General features: G+C 40.3%; 1 protein-coding gene across 3 annotated transcripts in view; it reads left to right on the top strand.

The window, feature by feature from the left end:
• The window catches only part of VPS13A (vacuolar protein sorting 13 homolog A), a 181,084-nt gene that overhangs the window by 154,579 nt on the left and 7,358 nt on the right, over positions 1 to 19,147 (top strand). The window contains exons 68-70 of one of the 3 annotated variants that reach the window (XR_005456591.1): positions 2,004 to 2,118; positions 11,204 to 11,367; positions 16,672 to 16,964. Coding sequence is in view for 2 of the 3 variants with exons in the window: in XM_038769429.1 (XP_038625357.1) it covers positions 2,004 to 2,118; positions 17,038 to 17,123; positions 18,036 to 18,159 (325 nt within the window). In the remaining variant the exon portion in view is untranslated. Of the gene's footprint in view, positions 1 to 2,003; positions 2,119 to 5,006; positions 5,467 to 11,203; positions 11,368 to 16,671; positions 16,965 to 17,037; positions 17,124 to 18,035; positions 18,160 to 19,147 lie in introns of those variants that run through there. The other 2 variants (XM_038769429.1, XM_038769430.1) reach the window with 2 other exon arrangements.

The raw sequence follows: 19,147 nt of genomic DNA, 5'->3' as shown, positions 1-19,147 counted from the left end.
CCCCAGTCTTACTAAAAAGATTATCTTCACCTTCATCTATTTTTTTTAATGGAACCTGAATGGAGTAGACCCCATGTTGCTAGATGTGAGTAATTATTGTGTCCCCAATCTAGAAAGAATTTTACAGTCAGAATTATGAGTCTCTGCTTTTCTCACAATCATGGGACTTTGTTGTCAGAATGGCAGGAACTCACGATTTCAACCATAAATTTCATTCATGTATTTGTTCTTCTGAAAATTGACATCCATATATTTACGGTGTGCAGGGTATATGTGCCGTGTGCTTCTGTTTCCAAGTACTCAGTGCAGTAATAATAATGGTGGTGGTATTAAGTCCTTACTGTGTACTAAGCACTGGAGTAAATACAAGATAATCAGATCAGATACAGTCCCTTTCCTACAGACCCACTTCACTGTCTAAATTGGAGGGCGAATAGAGAGCTAGAGGGGCGAGAGTTCCAGTTCCTCAGTTGCCTCTTTGGGTCCACCACTCACTGGTAGGGACAGGACCCTAAATGTTGCAGGACCCAGATCAGTTGCCCCCAAATGTCACAACACAGGAATGGTCCTGTGTATGTAGTTATTTGAAAACTTGAGAGGGCTTTTGATAGGGAATGACTTTTAATTGTCCTTTTCAGACTTAAATGCAATGCTGTCACAAACACTATCTTTATCATAATCCTTACTTCCATTTCTTTTGTAAAGCATTCAGGATCTTTACTGATTAGCCACAAAAACATTTAGTCATGTTGGTTTCCAAGTCTGACTTGTCTGAAAGAGGACGACTATTGTGCTTTGTTACATGGATATTTTTAGGAATAGAACAAATCATGCCAAGAGCCAAAGCATAGTACTTGATTGGATTGTGAAAAGCAATTTACCAAAAGTGTGTGAAAAGCAAAAATAGAGAACCTAAAATATATTTGCATTTAAATGAAAGCTCATTTTAAACAAAGAAAACATTCTGTCAACGCCGCGATTTTAATTTTGATGTTTTAATCCCACTAATGCCTTTTTGAATTCTACCATTCAGGTTCATAAAATAATAGTTTTGTCACATTAGAGTAGTATAGTGAGGACTTACCAAGTTTTGTAGAAAACTCTACCAATCATAATCATTTTGACAGTATAATTTTTCTGGTTGCTAAGCGTAGGCTATTTTAAATCTACTGTGGGGAGAAAGCCTCTTGCTATTACATTTCCATGGATATTGGCTTTATCTTTAGTACTAAAATGATTTAAGCCCTACTAAAGTCAGTTTTCCTCCAGGAAACCTTCCCTGACTAGTTTTTCATCTCCCCATCCCACTCTCCTTCTCTTCTGCATCACCTGTGCACTTGGGTCTGTACCCCCTAGGCACTTTGAAACTCAGGCCACCCCCTCAGCACTTAATGATGGCATTTATTAGGTGCTTACTATGTGCAAAGCACTGTTCTAAGCGCTGGGGAGGTTACAAGGTGATCAGGTTGTCCCATGGAGGGCTCACAGTCTTCATCCCCATTTTACAGATGAGGGAACTGAGGCACAGAGAAGTTGTGACTTGCCCAAAGTCACACAGCTGACAGTTGGTGGAGCCGGAATTTGAACCCATGACCTCTGACTCCAAAGCCTGTGCTCTTTCCGTTGAGCCACGCTGCTTCTCTTATGCATCAATCAGTCGTATTTATTGAGTGCTTTCTGTGTGCAGAGCAATTGGGAGAGTACAGTATAGCAGAGTTGGTAGACATGTTCTCTGCTTACAGTGAGCTTACTGTCGTGAGGGGGAGACAGATATTAATAAAAAAATTATGGCTATGTATGTATATAAGTGCTAAGGGTGTAAATCCAAATGCAAGGGCTTCCCCTCTCTGAAATTTATATTAATGCCTGTCTCTCCCACCAGATTATAAACTCCTTCAGGGCAGAGATCAGGTCTAGCAACTGTAGTGTACTTTTACCGTGCATTGATCGATCGACTCAGGGAAGGTCTGTTAATCCCAGCTTGTATCTGCCTTTTCCCCCAGAGCTACAGAAAGTTATGAGGATGTGGAGAGTCTACGACCTCCTAGGTTCCTTGATGAGGATGGAGTTATCAGACCATTCAGGCTCAGAGATGGTACTGGAAATCAGATATTACAGGTGAATGAAATGCATTATAAATTTAAGGGGATTTGGGTGTGTGTTTAAAATTAAAATGAAGGAGTTTAATTGAATTTGTTTTAATGTTTATACATTATAAAATAAGTGATTTTTTTTTTTTTTTACCAGCATCAGTTATATCCTGTGTAAGATAAAGGCATGTCTCTAAGACATGTCTACTATTTAAGGAATCCTTATTCACTGTAAGGTCTTCTTTTCTTTATTACAGGTGTCACAGTTTGATTTGAGCAGTTAATTCATGACTTTACAAATGAAAGCCAACAGTAGATTTTTATAGCAACAGTTGTGCATGGTGTGAAAGTTTTAAGATTAGAATAATTTAAATAAAATGAAAAGTTTTTGAAAGGGTAATTTTGTTTGAGTACAGATGTCTTTCTACAGTAGTATTTTAGTTTTACATAGGATAAACCAAACATATTTGCATCTATGCGATAGATTTGATAGCCAAGGTGTCCTTTGCATCTTTCTGAATAGACAACATTTATTTTACAATATCCGTTTACTCTTTTGGGAATCTTCTGGTTTTCCAGTAAATCAACTATATCCCCACGGCGACTTAGATATAATTTGTAGAAGAGATCTTGCAATGGGTTCTGATGGATACAGTTAAAATTAATGTGAGTGAGAAACTTCCCAGATGTCTTAGATATTCCAATATTTTTGGGAACATGCTGTTAAGTCGTCCGTCCTTGTGTGTTCACAGAATATTGGGTTGTGAAATCGCAGGTGAATTTGCACTTAATAGTTTCATACTACGATTCTGCCTTGCAATGGAGGCATCTTTTCTACCATGGAGGCCGCCCTTGCAGTGTAGACAACTCCATAGAATTCTTCTCTTTTTTTTCATTCCTCCTCGAATGGGCTTTTGAAAGGTGGATTTTGGATAATGGATACCAGACTATAGCAGCTTTAAGTAGTTCTGGTATTGTGAATCTATGCCACCAAAAGGAGTCCTTATCTAAAAATTGCTGTTTCTGTTTTTGTCCCTTTGAATATGTTTTTGTTGAAATACCCTATAGAAGTGCCATTCTCACTCATGGCCTTGTGTTACAAAATGCCATTTTTAAGATTTTATTTTACAAAAGTAAAATAAAAATATGGCACTTGAAGAACATGTATAATTTAATTAAAGAGCGCATGGGAAATGGGGTTTACAACTTGGTCAACTTTCACCACCAAAGGCTTCTGAAGTTTGAAGTTTGCTATTTCAGGCAGTTTGCCCTTCACAGGCCACCATTTTGAGCAGAGGGGTGTGTAACGGTTTTCCAGCTTGAAAATCATTTTGAAATGGGTTTAGCTTCCTCCAGAGTCTGGGCACTGCAGTGCGAGTTGCGTGATGAGAATGTTTCCTTCATGCTTTGGTGCTCGGGGATCTGTGAAATGTGGTGTGGGCATAAGTTGAAGAGAAAGCTGGGATCAGGGACGAAGGTAGCCGGGGTGGGGAAAGCTAGCAGGGCAGAAGTGCAATTGGGAATAACCTCCACTTGGAGCTCCCGAAACTGTAGACCCCCCCTCCAGGAAGCGGAGGAGCCAAACCAAACTGTTCCCGCTCTGCAACAGGCACTGATCAAGTGGTTTCAGACCACTGAGAATAACAACACGCCAAGGAAACTAACAGAGCAGATCTATCACTTGTGGTTTTATCCCTACCCGAGTAATGTTACCCATCTGGTGCTCCTCTATCCCTTGTTTGACCAACATTTGCATATAATCTAGCATAATTTCCACTTATACCAATGTTAGTTCACCGTTTCTGGAAGCTACAAAAACAATTTTTTGAGGCAATTCTAATTTTAAGCAAAGGGATGCTACTAAAAGAGATTCTGCTGAGGTAGAGCTTTCATGAACCACCTCATACACTTGAGATCCTCCATGTGCCTTGTCAGAATTCCTGTTGTAATCGCAAAGCCAAAGAAATCCCTCTTGCACTACTTAAAGGTGTTTTTTGCAAGTTTTGAACTTTCATAGATGAAGCATTTATGTGTGGTTTATTAGTTAGGCTGGGTTTTTCTAATCAATTACATGTTTACATAATTACAAAATACATCAAAGCTCCAAGTATAAGCTTGACATAATGTAAGCAGTAGCACCAAATATGGTTCTAAACAACAACAATGGTGCTGGCATTTTGTTCTTCTTTCTTGTCATATTTTTAGGATTACCATTTGAAAATTCTTAAAAATGTCTCTTAATACTTGTACTTTGAAAGAGAAGGCTACAGGTGTGAGAATTTAGCAGTAAGGTATTTTTCAATCAGTGGTATTTATTGAGTGATTTCTGTGTGCAGAGCACTGTACTAAGCCCCTGGGACAGTGCAGTACAATAGAGATGGTAGACCCAATCCCTGCCCTTGAGAAGCTTTCTTGGTTTGGTCTTAATCCGTGTTGTTTATTGATAATTCCATTAAAATGCCAGTCATATCTTTTTAGGGGTTTCCCCATACTTTTCTGAGATATTCTTATGTGGGTTTGAAAAAAAAATGATCTGAACTTTGCAAGATAATCAGGCAGTTTTTGGAATGTGAAAGAAAGCAAAGGTCTAAATGCTTTTCTAATGTGTGCCTTCTCAGCAGATAATAGCCTTTGATGGAAGATGCCTGACTAGGGTAATAGCCAGTTAAGTATATTTAGCCTGAAATGTGTAATGTTGACTGGGGCTAAGGTTAGAATAGCAAAAACTTAAAGTAAAATGAACAAAACTGTTTTTATCATCTTGCTACTATATATAACTACAAAATATCCAACAAGGAATGCTGCAAATAGCATTCCAAAGCCAGTAACATTTCGTATTTTGTGTGAGTTTTTTAGTATAAGTTTACTGTTTAAACTAACTCATATACTTTTTTTTTTTCTTTATCATGCCTTCAGAAAATTCAGGCCTACAGGGAATGGATTAAGACTCACGATAGTAGTAGTGATGATGACAATTAGTTAGATGTGCGCTATTAAAATGCATGCATCCTTTGCCATTTTTCATTCATTGAATGCATTAGTTGCTACTGTGTGTGGTTGCTAGTAAAACTGCCATAGTTAAATGAGTGAGGATGTTCAATTACATAGTCCCTTTTAAAATTTTTGCAAAAGTAAGAAAATATACTTTCATAATTTAAGCCAATAAACTAGAAAACATCTCTTGTCTAAAGAATAGTGCAATATTTGGCTGTGTTCATAAAAATAAGTTGTTTGTGTTCTCATTTCCATATGCATTCATTTTACTTTAAAATCCTTTTAAGTTACCTCATTTGTTTGAATAATGCCTTTCTTATATAAATGTTTCCAATGTAAACTTTCTGGCTTTATTGTAATACCAGTGTATTAAAAGGAAAGTAAAACAACCCATCAATATATTAGATTTATTTATAATTTCAAAAGTCTGTCTGATTTTTCTCTTATTAAAAATAAACTTGCATCATTTGAAAAAAAAATGAATCTGTTGTTCTGTTCCAACATCATTACTCATAGTGTGTGGAACTACTGTGACATGAAGTCTCCAAGTTTTATCCTAAGAAGTTTAGTGAGAATAATTATTTGGCCTGAGAAAATGGCAAAAAAAAGGGCTGTTTTGTTTTCTCTCTTCATTACCATTTTTCGCCCTGCGCCATGACCTTTTAACATTAATTTTAACTCACATCATTTGGAGATAAAAATTGTGTAAGATCAATTCATCATTTGATAAGATGTTGTTCAGAGAAATGTAAGTTAAGAACCAGGATCCCTTGATTTACATAAAAAGAATGCTCCAGATGGAATGTAGAGAGGGATTTTTAGGCTCTGTTCATTATCATCATCACCATCAATAGTATTTATTGAGGATTTGCTCTGTGCAGACTACAATGTAGTTAGTAGACCTGATCTTTACCCTTCAAGAGCTAAAAATCTAGTGAGAGATACAGACACTAAAATAAATTACAGTTAGGGGGAAGCAGCAGAGTTTAAAGATATGTACGTAAGTGGGGTGAGGGTGGGGTGCGTTTCAAAGTGCTTAGGAGGTACCCACCCAAGTGTGGGGGTGGGAGTCGGGAAGGTGAGAGATTAGTCAGGGAAGGCCTCCTGAGGAGGTGTGGTTTTAGTATGGTTTTGAAGTTGGGGAGAGTAGGGATCTGCCACCTTGGAAAAGATGAAGAGTCTTTATGTTTCGATGCTGAATGCTTTTTGCGTGTTGTTGAAAATTAGGAACTGTCTTTGGATTTAAGTTACTGTATGTCCTGCCCATGTTTGCTCAATGGATGTTAAACGATCACTTTAATTAGGGCTTCAGGCAATAGACAAATATACTTCATATTTTTAGATATTAAAGTGATCTTTAATCATTTAATGTCTGTCTCCCCTCATAGGCTGTAAGCTCCTGGTGGGCAGAAATTTCGTCCACCAACTCTGTTGTATTATCCCAAGCTCTTAGTGCAGTGCACTGCACACAATAAATGCTCAAAAAATACCATTCATTGATCTTTAGCTTTTTGATCGAGAGAAAAGCAAAGTCAGCAATTTCGTGATTGAACTGGACACATGCTGCAGTTCAGGCTACGTATTCTGATCATGTTTTTAATGGTCAAGTCTTAGAAGCTGTCCTTTGTTTGGTGTGCCTTGAAAATGGGCCTTTTGGGATTTTTTTTTAACACAGAATTGATCAGTTGATCAATAGTATTTCTTGAGCGCCTGCCATATAGAGAAGCAGCGTGGCTCAGTGGAAAGAGTGCAGGCTTGGGAGTCAGAGGTCATGAGTTTGAATCCCAGCTATGCCACTTGTCAGCTGTGTGACCTTGGGCAAGCCACTTAACTTCTCGGTGCCTCAGATACCTCATCTGTAAAATGGAGATTAAGACTGTGAGCCCCACTTGGGACAACCTGATCACCTTGTATCCCTCCAGCGCTTAGAACAGTGCTTTGCACATGGTAAGCACTTAACAAATACTATTATCATTATTATTATTATTATTATTATTATTATTATTATGTGCAGAGTAGAGTACTAAGCACTTGGGGGAAAATACTAAAGGTAGAACTACTTTGTATATCAAGTCCCCAAAATCAGGTTCTTGGTGGCTGGAGAACCCTTGTGAAGTCTTGGAACGCAGTCACCACCTCCAGTGTCACCCAGTTCTGTTTTCTCTGTGCCTTTTGGGTAAAATGAGCTTTAAATCACTATTCTCACCACCGCCCTCATCAACCCTTTGGAGGGCCAGTCCTAGCCATGCTCCTAAGTGTCTGGTTCCCCAGGGCATCAGAAGCCAGGGGGCTGGCTGCATTAGGGCTGAAGTTTCCTATGGTCAGTGTTGCATCAAAGGAGGGAGAGGGCTTGAGGAAGACTTGCCTGACTTGCAACTTCGTCCAGTTCATTCTCCAGAGAATATCAGACCACAAATGGCCCCATTAAGCCAGTTGTGCCGTAAATAATGGTAATAGTATATTTTAAGCACTTACTGTTGTGCTGTGGCCCTCAATTTTCAAGAGAAATCTGACCTGATTTAGTCACACATTTTTGCAATGAACTACCAGTGGACAATACTGATATAAGTTATTTTATTAGTTTGGGATAAGAAAATGTTGAGGCAAACCTTACAGACTTTGAGGAAAATAATATTTAAGAGTGGTGCAACTATTCCAAAAACAGGTGTTTAAAACTTTGGCTTTCCACCTTATAATGTATGAATTTTAAAGTAAAACTTTTTGATGTAATTGGATTTCTTTTAGTCTATTTTGTTAAGATAGGTATGATTACTCCAGTATTATGTTTTCTTCCCCAACAGGGTCTTATGTTTTTTTAATGTTTTTGAAGATAGACACAAATTGATTGACAGTAAATGTTAATTGAATGGAACGAAGGATCCCTAGCATGTGGCACAGTCCTTGTTGCTTTAGGTAAAAAGTCCAGAGCACAGAGAAGGCATAGTCCTTGCCTTTGTGGAGAGTACAGAAAATATTATGCCAGGTTTTCCTTTTGTATTTGAATATGTATTATGGTCCTTCTTAGTGTGAGACTTCCATTTAAATGGGTCTTTACGTAAACTGATGAGATAACAGAATGGAAATCCTGTGGTAGTAATATCAAACCTCAGGATCAATTCTTTTTCATATCATGTAACTTTATTTTAAAATACTGAATGTTGGGACAGTAACCTCTAGGGAGAGAAGCAGTATGTTAAGTGGAAAAAGCAAGGCCTGGGAGTCGGGGACCTGGATTCTAATCTTGACTCCACTACTTGCCTGCTCTGTGTCCTTGGGCAAGTCACTTTACTTCTCTGTGCTTCACTTTCCTCCTATGTAAAGTGGGGATAAATACCTGTTCTCCCTCCATCTTAGACTGTGAGTCCCTTGTAGGACAGGGTTTATGTCTGATGTAATAATAATAATAATGGTATTTGTTAAGCACTTACTTTGTGCCAAGCATTGTTCTAAGCCCTGATACTAGGTAATCAGGTTGTCCCAAGTGGGACTCACAGACTTAATCCCTATTTTACAGATGAGGTAGCTGAGGCACAGAGAAGTTAAGTGACTTGCCCAAAGTCACACAGCTGATAAGTGGTGGAACCGGGATTAGAACCCTGACCTCTTGACTCCCAAACCTGTGCTTTTTCCACTAAGCCACGGTACCAACCCCAGTGCTTTAGTACAGTAATTGGCACATAGTAAGTGCTTAACAAATGCTACTTGCCACTACTACTACTATGACTATTATTATTATTATAAATAATAATAATTAAGTGATGTGCCTTTGCATTTGGATCATTTTATGTTCTGTCTAGGCAAGTTTCCCAACTTCTAGGTCTGCTTGACTGAACAAGAGGGAATGGTTGTTCTGGAAAAGTAAAGTGATTCTATTCAGGGGTCTTTTACCTGAATGAGTTGAAGATGTGGTTGGTAATGGATTCCAAGATGGGAAATCCTGCATATAATGAATTTTTTTTATAGCCTTCACTTTAAATCTGGATCTCTGATGTGGTTCTTTAAGCAGTTAGTGTAGAAATTGGCAGAATGGCAGAAATTGGCCATTTCCTTTCAAGAAATGTTATCCATTGTCTTATCAACATTCCTCAAGGCTCTGTTCTAAGTCCCCTGCTTTACACTCACTATCTTGAAGAGTTCATCTGCTTAGCACAGTGGTTGGCACCTAGTAAGGACTTAAATTCTAAAATTCTTATCTGAGTGTGGCTAGAAAATGTGTTCATCTATTCATGAAGTGGCTATTTAATCCACTGTGCAGAGGTCCATCTAGATACACAGGGTGAGTTATGTTTTGGTAGGTGGGTAATTAAGAACACCGATTTAATTTATGCTCCTCCTTATGCACTTCATGTATAGCTGCAAAAAAGCTAGATAGATGGGGAAAGTGGAAGGGAGATATGCAGTGTCTTATGAGCAATATTGGAAATAGTCTGCTTGGTGCTGCCCAGGTAGGGAGGGGTGTACTTCACATGGGGATTTAAATATGTTGACTATTGTACGAGGCTTGCCATTATTCACTTTCTCAAAAATGCATTACTGTTTGCCCACTATCCACCAGGATGCACCGGAAAAGTTCCAGATTTATGATTCTTTGAGATCTCACCTGACTCCCAATCTGATTAGTAAAGCAGCAATGCCAAGTGCTTTTTCTTGATGACGTGCACCTACTTAAATCTCTTATCTGTTTTTTCTGATAATTGAAAACCAAAATTGATTTTGTAATTGTTCAACAACAACCTTGTTAGAATTGTCTTCAGTTTACATTTTTGCATTGGTTCTCTGATGAGCCTGAAATTTGTAGACATCTGAAGTTGAACAAGTGGGAAGCTACATGGTCTAGTGGAAAGAGCACGCCTGGGAATCAAAGGACCTGGGTTCTAAACCCAGCTCTGCCAGTTGCTTGTTATGTGATCCTGGGAAAATCACTTAACCTCTCCGTTCCTCAGTTTCCTCAACTTTAAAATGGAGATTACATGCCTGTTCTCTTTCATACTTAGACTGTGAGCCCCATGTGGGACAGAAACTGCATCTAACCTGATTAAGTTGTATCTACCTCAGCACTTTGAGCAGTGCTTGGCACATAGTAAGTGCTTAACAAATGCAAATATATAAAATAATATACAAATATAAATACATGTTAACTTTCACTCCCTGCCATGCCCGCCCCCCCGCCCCCCGACCAATATGGGACAGGGACTGTGTCCAATCTGCTTATCTTGCATCTGCCCAGTGCTTAGTGTAGTGCTTGGCACATAGTACTTAAATATTACAGTAATAAAGTGTTATATATGAAGGTGTGTGACATGTAAGCTTGCTGTGGGCGGGGAATGTGTCTGTTTATTGTTGAACTCTCCCAACAGCTTAGTACAGTGCTTTGCACACAGTAAGCGCTCAGTCAGTACAGTTTAATGTAAACAGGGTTAAGTTGAATCTGTGCTCTGAGGTGTACATATCTGTTTTCTATCATTGAAAATGTACCTTTTATGATTTAAAATGTAGCTTGTAAATATGTCATTATCATTATCATGCCTTCATTTAAGAGGTAATTCTGACCAAATTGCACAGTGCTAAAGAATGTTTTTCAAATGCATGATGCAGAATAAAAAGAGTAGTTTTGATATAAAATAAGCTCCCAGGCCCCAACAGAATGAGTTAAAAAAAATTTATACAAAGATTCCTGGCAATGAAATTTAACAGTTAAAAAGGTTACCATCCACTATCTAGAAATCCAGTCCTTGCTGCCTGTTTTCAAGCAGCCAGTGGGATCATGCCTTTCCTTTCGGTGGAAGCAGAAGCTCTTGTGTATTCTTGCAAGTGAGTTGGCCATTTTCCTCCTTTCCTCCCTCACCATGCTCCCTTGGTTGTTTTTTTTTCCCTTTACCATTTTAGTTTCTCATTATTTATATTCTTATGTCCTCTTGTGGAGTAAGAATATTGACAACTCACTTGGCCCCAGTAATTAATATATTCTGCATCATGTCCATTTTTTTCTTTTTTAGTCATCATGTCCTTGTGTCTCTTATAAAGAATGTGCTGTGGTGTTTGTTGGTGTTGGTGGGTTGGGAATGTATGTTAGGGGTGGGGGTGTTTTTGGTTTTCGTGCTGTTTCTTTTCTTTCACAGATTGGACAAGTTTGCAAATAGCTTCAAGCACTCCCCTGACAGCAATTGGAGGATGTCTGACCTGATGTTTGCTTCAGGAAGATGATATGATCACAGCTGGTCTGGAAGAGGGGTCTTACTTAGGCAGTCAGAACAGTGTTCCTGGCCTCACCTGAATACTTTAAGTAAGTTGACAGTAGAAGACCCCCCCTCGCCCTAAAAGGCTTGCTGAGCTCCACTCATTCAGCTTCCCTTCCTCTCCAGAAGGACATTGAGGCTGAGGAGAAAATCGTATTTGGTTATCCAAGTCAATGAGGCCTGTTAGAAACTTAGATATGGTATTTGAGGGTTTTTTTAATGGTATTTAAGCACTGTACTATGCTCTGGGGTAGATACAAGATCATCAGTCTATGTCCCAAATGGGGCTCACAGTCTTGATCTCCATTTTACAGATGAGGTAACTGAGGCACAGAGAAGTGAAGTGACTTGCCCATGGTCACACAGCAGGCAGGTGGCAGAGCCGGGATTAGAACCCAGGTCCATTCTGACTCCCAGGCCCATGCTCTATCCGCTAGGCCACACTGCTTCTCCACTGGTTCCTCTCTCCCTTCTTGGGAGGACTTCCCAGTTGTTAAGAGGGTACCTCTGGCCATTTCTTTGGCAGCCTCCAAGCCCTCAGAACCATCATGGCAGAATTTTTGAAGTTCCAGGCCCCTGAGAATGAATAAGTAATGATCATAAACCTTATACTGGATCGGATGGTGGAACTAGGATGGCAAAAGCTGCTTTCGGCTAAGGCACTTTCTGGTACAATAGTTTAGAGCGCAGTTGCCTTAAGACTACAGCTTTCAACCCTAAATGAGTCCTTCTATCTTTAATAGAGTTGGAGGGGATGCCATGATGGAAGAGGCAGTTCTTATGTTCTCCAGAATTTAGATGGGTCTGACCTTAAAATCTTCCAGTGTAGGTAGACAATGAAATACCATGAAAGTGTGTCTACTCCAGCCAATCTAGGAATGGAGGCTGCTCCATTTCCCTAGAAAAAAATTTATCAACTGCTGCAGTACCTTGAGGTTTAAAAAAAAAAAATCCCATATTTATTTCCAGGTTTCTGCATCTTTCCTTTTCTGGACAATTTAAAGTCAGTCAATCAATGGTATTTGAGTGTGTACTTTGTGAAGAGCACTTTATTAAGCACTTGGGAAGAAACAGTACAGTAGAGTTGGTAGTAGATTTGGAAAGACTTATCCATTAAAAGTATGAAAAATACAAGATAATAATGATTGCGTTATTTGGTAAAGGCTTACTATGTGCCAAGTACTTTACTAAGCACTGGGATAGATACAAGATAATTGTCGGACACAATCCCTGCCTCACAGTCTAAGTAGGAGGGAGAACAGGTATTTAATCCCCACTTTATGAAGGAGGAAACTGAGGCACAGAAATGTTAAGTGACTTGCCCAAGGTCACCCGGCTGGCAAGTGGCAGAGCTGGAATTAGAACCCAGATCCTCTGACTCCCCAAACCCATTCACTTTCCACTAGGCCACACTGCTTCCCTTCAGGCTACTTTTATAGGTGCTTGGAGGGAAGAAAGTCTTCTCTTTTATGGGATATAATTTCCCTTCCTTGTGGAAGATATGAAGATGGACATTTTAACCTTTACCTCTATTTGTGAATTCAGATATCTGCTGGCATTGATGAGTGAATTTACTGTCACTTCCTGACTTGGGTGGGTTTGGCTGATGGTCTCTTTGTTGTTGGTGTGATAGAGCCATTTCTATTCCAAGCTGGTGTTCCTGGGCTCCCGTTTGTCCCAAGGTGGATTGGTTTGACTTCTCATATTCTCCTGGCTGCTTAACAATTAACTGTCAGTCAGCAGATCATATAAAACTTCAGTTTGGCAAATTTCATGTGGCATATTATCCAAGAATATACCATCATATTATTCTAGATGTGCTAAGTGCCTTAATTCAATGACTTATTGGCTTTTTAATTGATTCCAAGAAACACTAATAATAATTGTGGTATTTATTAAAGTGCTTACTATGTGCCAAACGCTGTGGTAAGCACTGGATTAGGTACTGGATCATTTGACCCTAGTATTCCACATGGGGCTCACAGTCTAAGTGGAAGGGAGAGCAGGAATTTAATCCCCATTTTCTAACTGAGGCCCATAGAAGTTTAAGCAGGCAACTGGAGGGCCCGGAATTAGTAGCCAGGTCCGTGCTTTTCCCACTAGTCCAGGCTGTGTGTAGTTTCATTCATGCAATTCATTTTCTTCCTTTTATTCATTGTTTAAAGTAAGAGTTTTCCTTCCTGCAGTAGCATTTTCTGTAATTGAGAGAGGAGAGGTGAGACATTTGGGTCTAAGGTTACGTGGCTCTGTCTTTGGTTTTAATCAAAGTCATCTTCCTGTCCCCTTGGTCTCCACTTGAGGATCTAGAGAGTAGGGCTGGGCCAGGTTTGGTTGAGCAGGGCATGTTGGTCATAGGGCTCCTCTTCTCCAAGCCCCTAGGATCATCAGGACCTTGCCACTTGCCAGTCACATGGAGATGTCATAAGGTGTCATAGAGAAGCAGCATGGCTCAGTGGAAAGAGCCTGGGCTTTGGAGCCAGAGGTCATGGGTTCAAACCGCAGCTCTGCCAATTGTCAGCTGTGTGACTTTGGGCAAGTCACTTAACTTCTCCGCGCCTCAGTTACCTCAGCTGTAAAATGGGGATTAAGACTGTGAGCCCCCCGTGGGACAACCTGATCACCTTGTAACCTCCCCAGCGCTTAGAACAGTGCTTTGCACATAGTAAGTGCTTTATAAATGCCATTATTATTATTATTATTATAAGGAAGAGCAAATGGAGCCAATGGGATTGGCAGACCAATGCTCGGTCCGCTAGGCCACGCTGCTTCTCAGCTGGAGGGGGGAGCCGGGTCACAACCTCAGAAGACATATGGAAGTCAGAGAGAGAGAGGCATAAAGAGACTGTAAAAGAAGGGCACAGTCTTACAGGGTAGGTGAGACTAAAGGGAGGGAACGATGAGATGGGGCAAGAAAGGAGTTGAAGCTAGTCACATCGTCATATACTGCAGTGCTGCATTAGGCTGCTGTTGGCCCATCAGCTATTGGTTGGGGAACTGGATAGCCTGAATTGACCAGGGTAGTGCCCCAAATGTGTGATTTTTGAGGGTGTCTTGCTTGGAGATGTAGTACTTGTCTGATCTGGAGGCTACTGCCCTTCTCATAGCTCTTTTATATGGCATTTGTTAAGTGCTTATTATGTATTAAGTTCTGGGATAGATGCAAGATCGTCAGGTCAGATACAGTCCCTGACCAACATAGAGCTCACAATCTAAGTCAGAGGAAGGATAATTTAATCCCCATTCTACAGATAAGTGACTTTTCAGTCACACAGCAGGCAAGTGGGAGACCCAGGATTAGAACCCAGGTCCCCTGGCTCCCAGGCTTGTGCTCTTTCCACTAGGCCACACTGCTTTTCAAGGGTTCTGGGGCGAGCTACTGCCTCTCAAAGACCTATGGGAGCTGTATTCTTGATAGCACTATCATATCCTACTTCTGATAACTGACAATCAATCAATGGCATCTGTTGAGCGCTTACTGTGTGCAGAGCACTATACTAAGTGCCTGGGAGAATACAATACAAAAGAGGTGGCAGACCCATACTCTTCCCACAGAGAGTTTAGAGTCTGATGAGGGAGACAAGATGGCATATATGTATATAAATGCTTATGAGCTGAGGGTGGAGAGAATGTCAGTGCTTAAAGGGTACAGATCCAAGTGCATAGGCGATGCAGATGGGATGCTAGCCCCCATAAGCCCTTATTAAGAATAAAGTCTCCCCATCTCCTACCTTTCTCCTGCTCTCGCAGAATCCTTTCAGCTGCCTGTTGTCAGCCAATATATGTCTGATATTAATTCGTCTTGGGATTCGGTAACTGAGAGTTGTAGGTGTCACCATCTTGGATTTCAATGCATACGTATCCACATGATCAAAATGGGGACCTCACTACCACATGAAAAGGTTTCTGTGAGCCCCCTGCCTCCCTCCTCCCCATCCTTGTGCCTAAGGGTTGAGTATTCCCAACCAAGGGGTGAGACACATGTGGTAGTCATGGTAATAGTATTTAAGTGCTTAGTGCAGTGCTCTGCACACAGTAAGCACTCAGTAAATAGCATTGATTACAGTGTGTGGAGCACTGTACTAAATGCTGGGAGAGACTACATTAGGTGGGAATTAGATGTGGTCCCTGTCCCTTGCAGGGAGGCTCACAATCTAAGAGACTAAGTGGGGAGGAGGGCCTGGAAACGGGCACATCAGAAATGATGAAACATTAAAACACAACCCAGACAAATATATAAAGGCTTGTACAACAGGTGTAAGGAAAAGTATGCCCTGGCTGAGGAGCTGCATTGAGGCACGAAGTAGTGAGCAGCTGACACTAGGCTCCTTTAACAACCTTCCTTAAAACAATCATCCTTCTGCTTCCTCCTGATGAAATTATTCCCATTCTCATTTTCTGACTCAGTAATCATCTTTGCCATTCTCCTTTGAGCTCTGTAAGTTTTGAAACTCCGTATCCAACCTCTTTACCCATCCCTTTTCTTTGTATAATTCTTGTCCCGGTTCCCTGCTCTCACTGAATTATTGCTATCCATGAACAATGAAAAAAGGAAACTTTTATTACATGCCCCTGTCATATGAATGTCAGTGCTGGGTATAACCATTTGCTCTAAGGAGAGGACGACTGTGGTAGAAAAAGAGGTGAAATCAATAAGGAGTTTAGTTGATTTATTACCAGTGCAACTCATGGGAGAAAGTGGGCGGGTAAAAATAATGTCGAGACCTGGTGAGATCTTTATTCTTGCTTGCAAGGCGCTGCTGAAGAAATGAACTACTATGGATCAATATATGAAAATGTCAGAAGCCACTCAGAGCTGGGGCAGAAATTCATGTACTGGGGAAGGGAAAGAGTGTAGAGAAGGAGGTGACCGAAAGTAGAGGTTGGGGCAGAAGTGAGCCTCTAATTTATGGATTCTGGGTTATTGTAAAAGGGATTTTCAGGATTTGACTTGTTTTGCATTTTGTTTGAGTTGTAGATATCAGACAGTTATTTCTTGGTTTAACCACAGTTACAGAAGATAAAGCAAAGGTAGTTGGGCATGAGATGTTGAAATATTCATCTTTTTAGAAATGACCTGTGGCAACTTTCTTTGTCCGATATCTATTCCTGTTTGTTCCAAAAAAGTCATTGAAATGTAAATTAAATCCTAATTTGACTGAATAGGAAATCTAGATGGCTGAGATTCTTTTAAAACATTGGAGACCTATCGGTGTTAATGAAATTAGTAGTGTGGACTAGCTGAGATGATGTTGAGCCTTGATGATGAAAAGGTTAATGTTGTTGTTGAATAATAATGTATTTGGATGCAATACCAATCCCATACTGTCTTTTGTTCAATTACTTGTTCACAGATTTGATTTCATGGATCTCTTCAAGAAACCTGAATTTGTTGGGAAATCTGACCTAACAAGCGCTGAATAATGTTGACTGAAGATGTGCTGTTAGTTGTTGTGAGAGGTTCTTTCAGATATTAATTTAAATGAGTGCAGTGCTGTTAGCCTTTACTTTTCTTTGGGTTTGTTTTTTAATGTAGATGTATTCATCAAATGCTATGGTGGCCTTCTTAATCTCTTGAGACCTTTTTTTTATTTTTGGAAGAGCATAATATATGAATTAGAGAAAGAAAGTTACCAAACTCTGTTCTCTCTCTCTCTCTCTCTCTCTCTCTCTCTCTCTCTCTCTCTCTCTCTCTCTCTCTCTCTCATGTTTCTTTTTAGAAAATGGAGGATGGAAGATATTCCAATCTTAGATACTTTACACATTCCATGGTCAATAATACAGATTTATTCATGATAACCAAAACGTAAGCTGTTTGCACTGCCTTCCTATTAACTACACTTCCAAAAGCTGCTGGATTAATTAGATATTTTTGTTTTCAATCAATCAATCATATTTATTGAGCACTTACTATGTGCAGAGCGCTTGAGAGTACAACATAATTAGACATGTTCCCTGTCCATAATGAGCTTACAGTCTAGAGGGGGAGACAGACATTAATATGAATAAATAATTTATAATATGTAATTTAAGGATAATGCCCTGGCCTTCCTCCAAATCAATCAATCAATCCAAATGCATTATGCTTAGTTGTAGTCCATGAAGCATAGGACTAAAGTATGAATGGAAATGACCTTCTTTATTGAACAAAGTAGCTCTCTAGGGGAAAAGTGCAAATTGAAGAATACTGTGGAGCCTATTGCTTATATTGTGTTGTATTTTCCCAAGCACTTTGTATAGTGCTCTGCATACAGTAAACACTCTAATATCATTGCTTAATTATGGTAAATCATAGGTGAGTTTCTTGAGACCATGAAAGTTATTTGTTGACTGCCCCATTCCACTGTCTCCATAAGTGATAAGCCCTTATTGGTACAGTATCCTTGCTTTGCAGTAGAAGCAGCTGCATTCTGGACCTATTGGTTGGTGGATTTTGATGAGAACTTCACTCAACAGTTTCGTCTCTCCCCAGAGTCTCAAACGGTTGCTTCCTCAAGCCACAGAGTCACATTCTGCCATTTCAAAGCTCCTGATCCAGTTCTGATCCCTTTGCCCTTAGCATTTGTGCTTTGAAAAGTGCTCAGTTCAGTTTAGAAACTGCCTTTGGGTGCACATTCTCCAAAGAGAGTGAATATGCAAATTGATTCCATTAAAATTCTTCCCATCACATAAAAAGTGATTTAACCATTTTCTAAACTGGCTTTCCATTTATCTGTAGCGGCGTGCTGTTTGTGACCGAAGGATTGTTTGGGCAGCTGACTTGTGAGTGGCAGTACAGTTTTCAGGAGTTTACCAAAGAGCCTTTCATTATCCAAGACAGAAGATTACGCATCGAAGCCAAGGTATGGGGATTATTCATGCCAAAACAGGCTTAAGAGGGCAGTGAAAACATTGAAATTGAGTAAATGTTTTTCCCCATCAGAAAGCTCCATTTTAGCCATCGGAGATGCTGTTTTGCTAATTAACGGCTCATTGTCGCCGCTTGGCATCTAGCAGCAGGGCAGGGATTTCTGCTACTAGCTCAGAGCCACAGGAATGAGTCCCTCCCAGTCCCGGACTAGCCGGAGGCACCACCTGATTCCCCAGAGGGTCCAGCCTGTCCCCGGGCCTGGACACTGGCCCAGCGATACAATCTGGGATGGGAAGGGGTGTGTCTGCTTTCCTCACTCATCCACAGAGCTGGGAGGACAAATTCTGAAGGCCAAATCCCTAGTTGTTACCCTGGGCAAGCACTTGTTTTACTCTAATGAAGGTTCGTTCATTCAGTCGTATTTATTAAGCACTTACTGTGTGCAGAGCACTGGACTAAGTGCTTGGGAAGTACAAATTGGCAACATTTGGAGACGGTCCCTACCCAACAACAGGCTCACAGTCTAGAAGGGGGAGACAGACAACAAAACAAAAAAAGTAGACAGGTGTCAATACAGGCAGAAAAAATAGAATTATAGCTATATACACATCATTAATAAAATAGAGTAATAAGTATATACAACTACACACAAGTGTTGTGGGGAAAGTGGGGGCTCAGTCTGGGGCTCATCTTTTATTTGATGTGGAGGTGGATGGGCAACCACTGCAGTTTTTTGAGGAGTGGGGAAACATGTCCTGAATGGTTTTGTAGAAAAATGATCCAGGCAGCAGAGTGAAGCATGGACTGGAGTGGGGAGAGACAGGAGCCTGGAAGGTCAACAAAAAGGTTGATGCAGTAATCCGGGTGGGATAGGATGAGTGTTACATCCCGACAAGGCCAGTTAAGGACGACGTGGTTTGTGACTCAGCTGTACTGATGGATCAAACCATCATGCTCAGTATTAAAGTAAGAAAAATGTA

This window comes from Tachyglossus aculeatus, chromosome X4, assembly GCF_015852505.1.
Source record: "Tachyglossus aculeatus isolate mTacAcu1 chromosome X4, mTacAcu1.pri, whole genome shotgun sequence".
NCBI classification, from domain to species: domain Eukaryota; kingdom Metazoa; phylum Chordata; class Mammalia; order Monotremata; family Tachyglossidae; genus Tachyglossus; species Tachyglossus aculeatus.
This window is presented reverse-complemented; position numbering and strand designations above follow the sequence as displayed.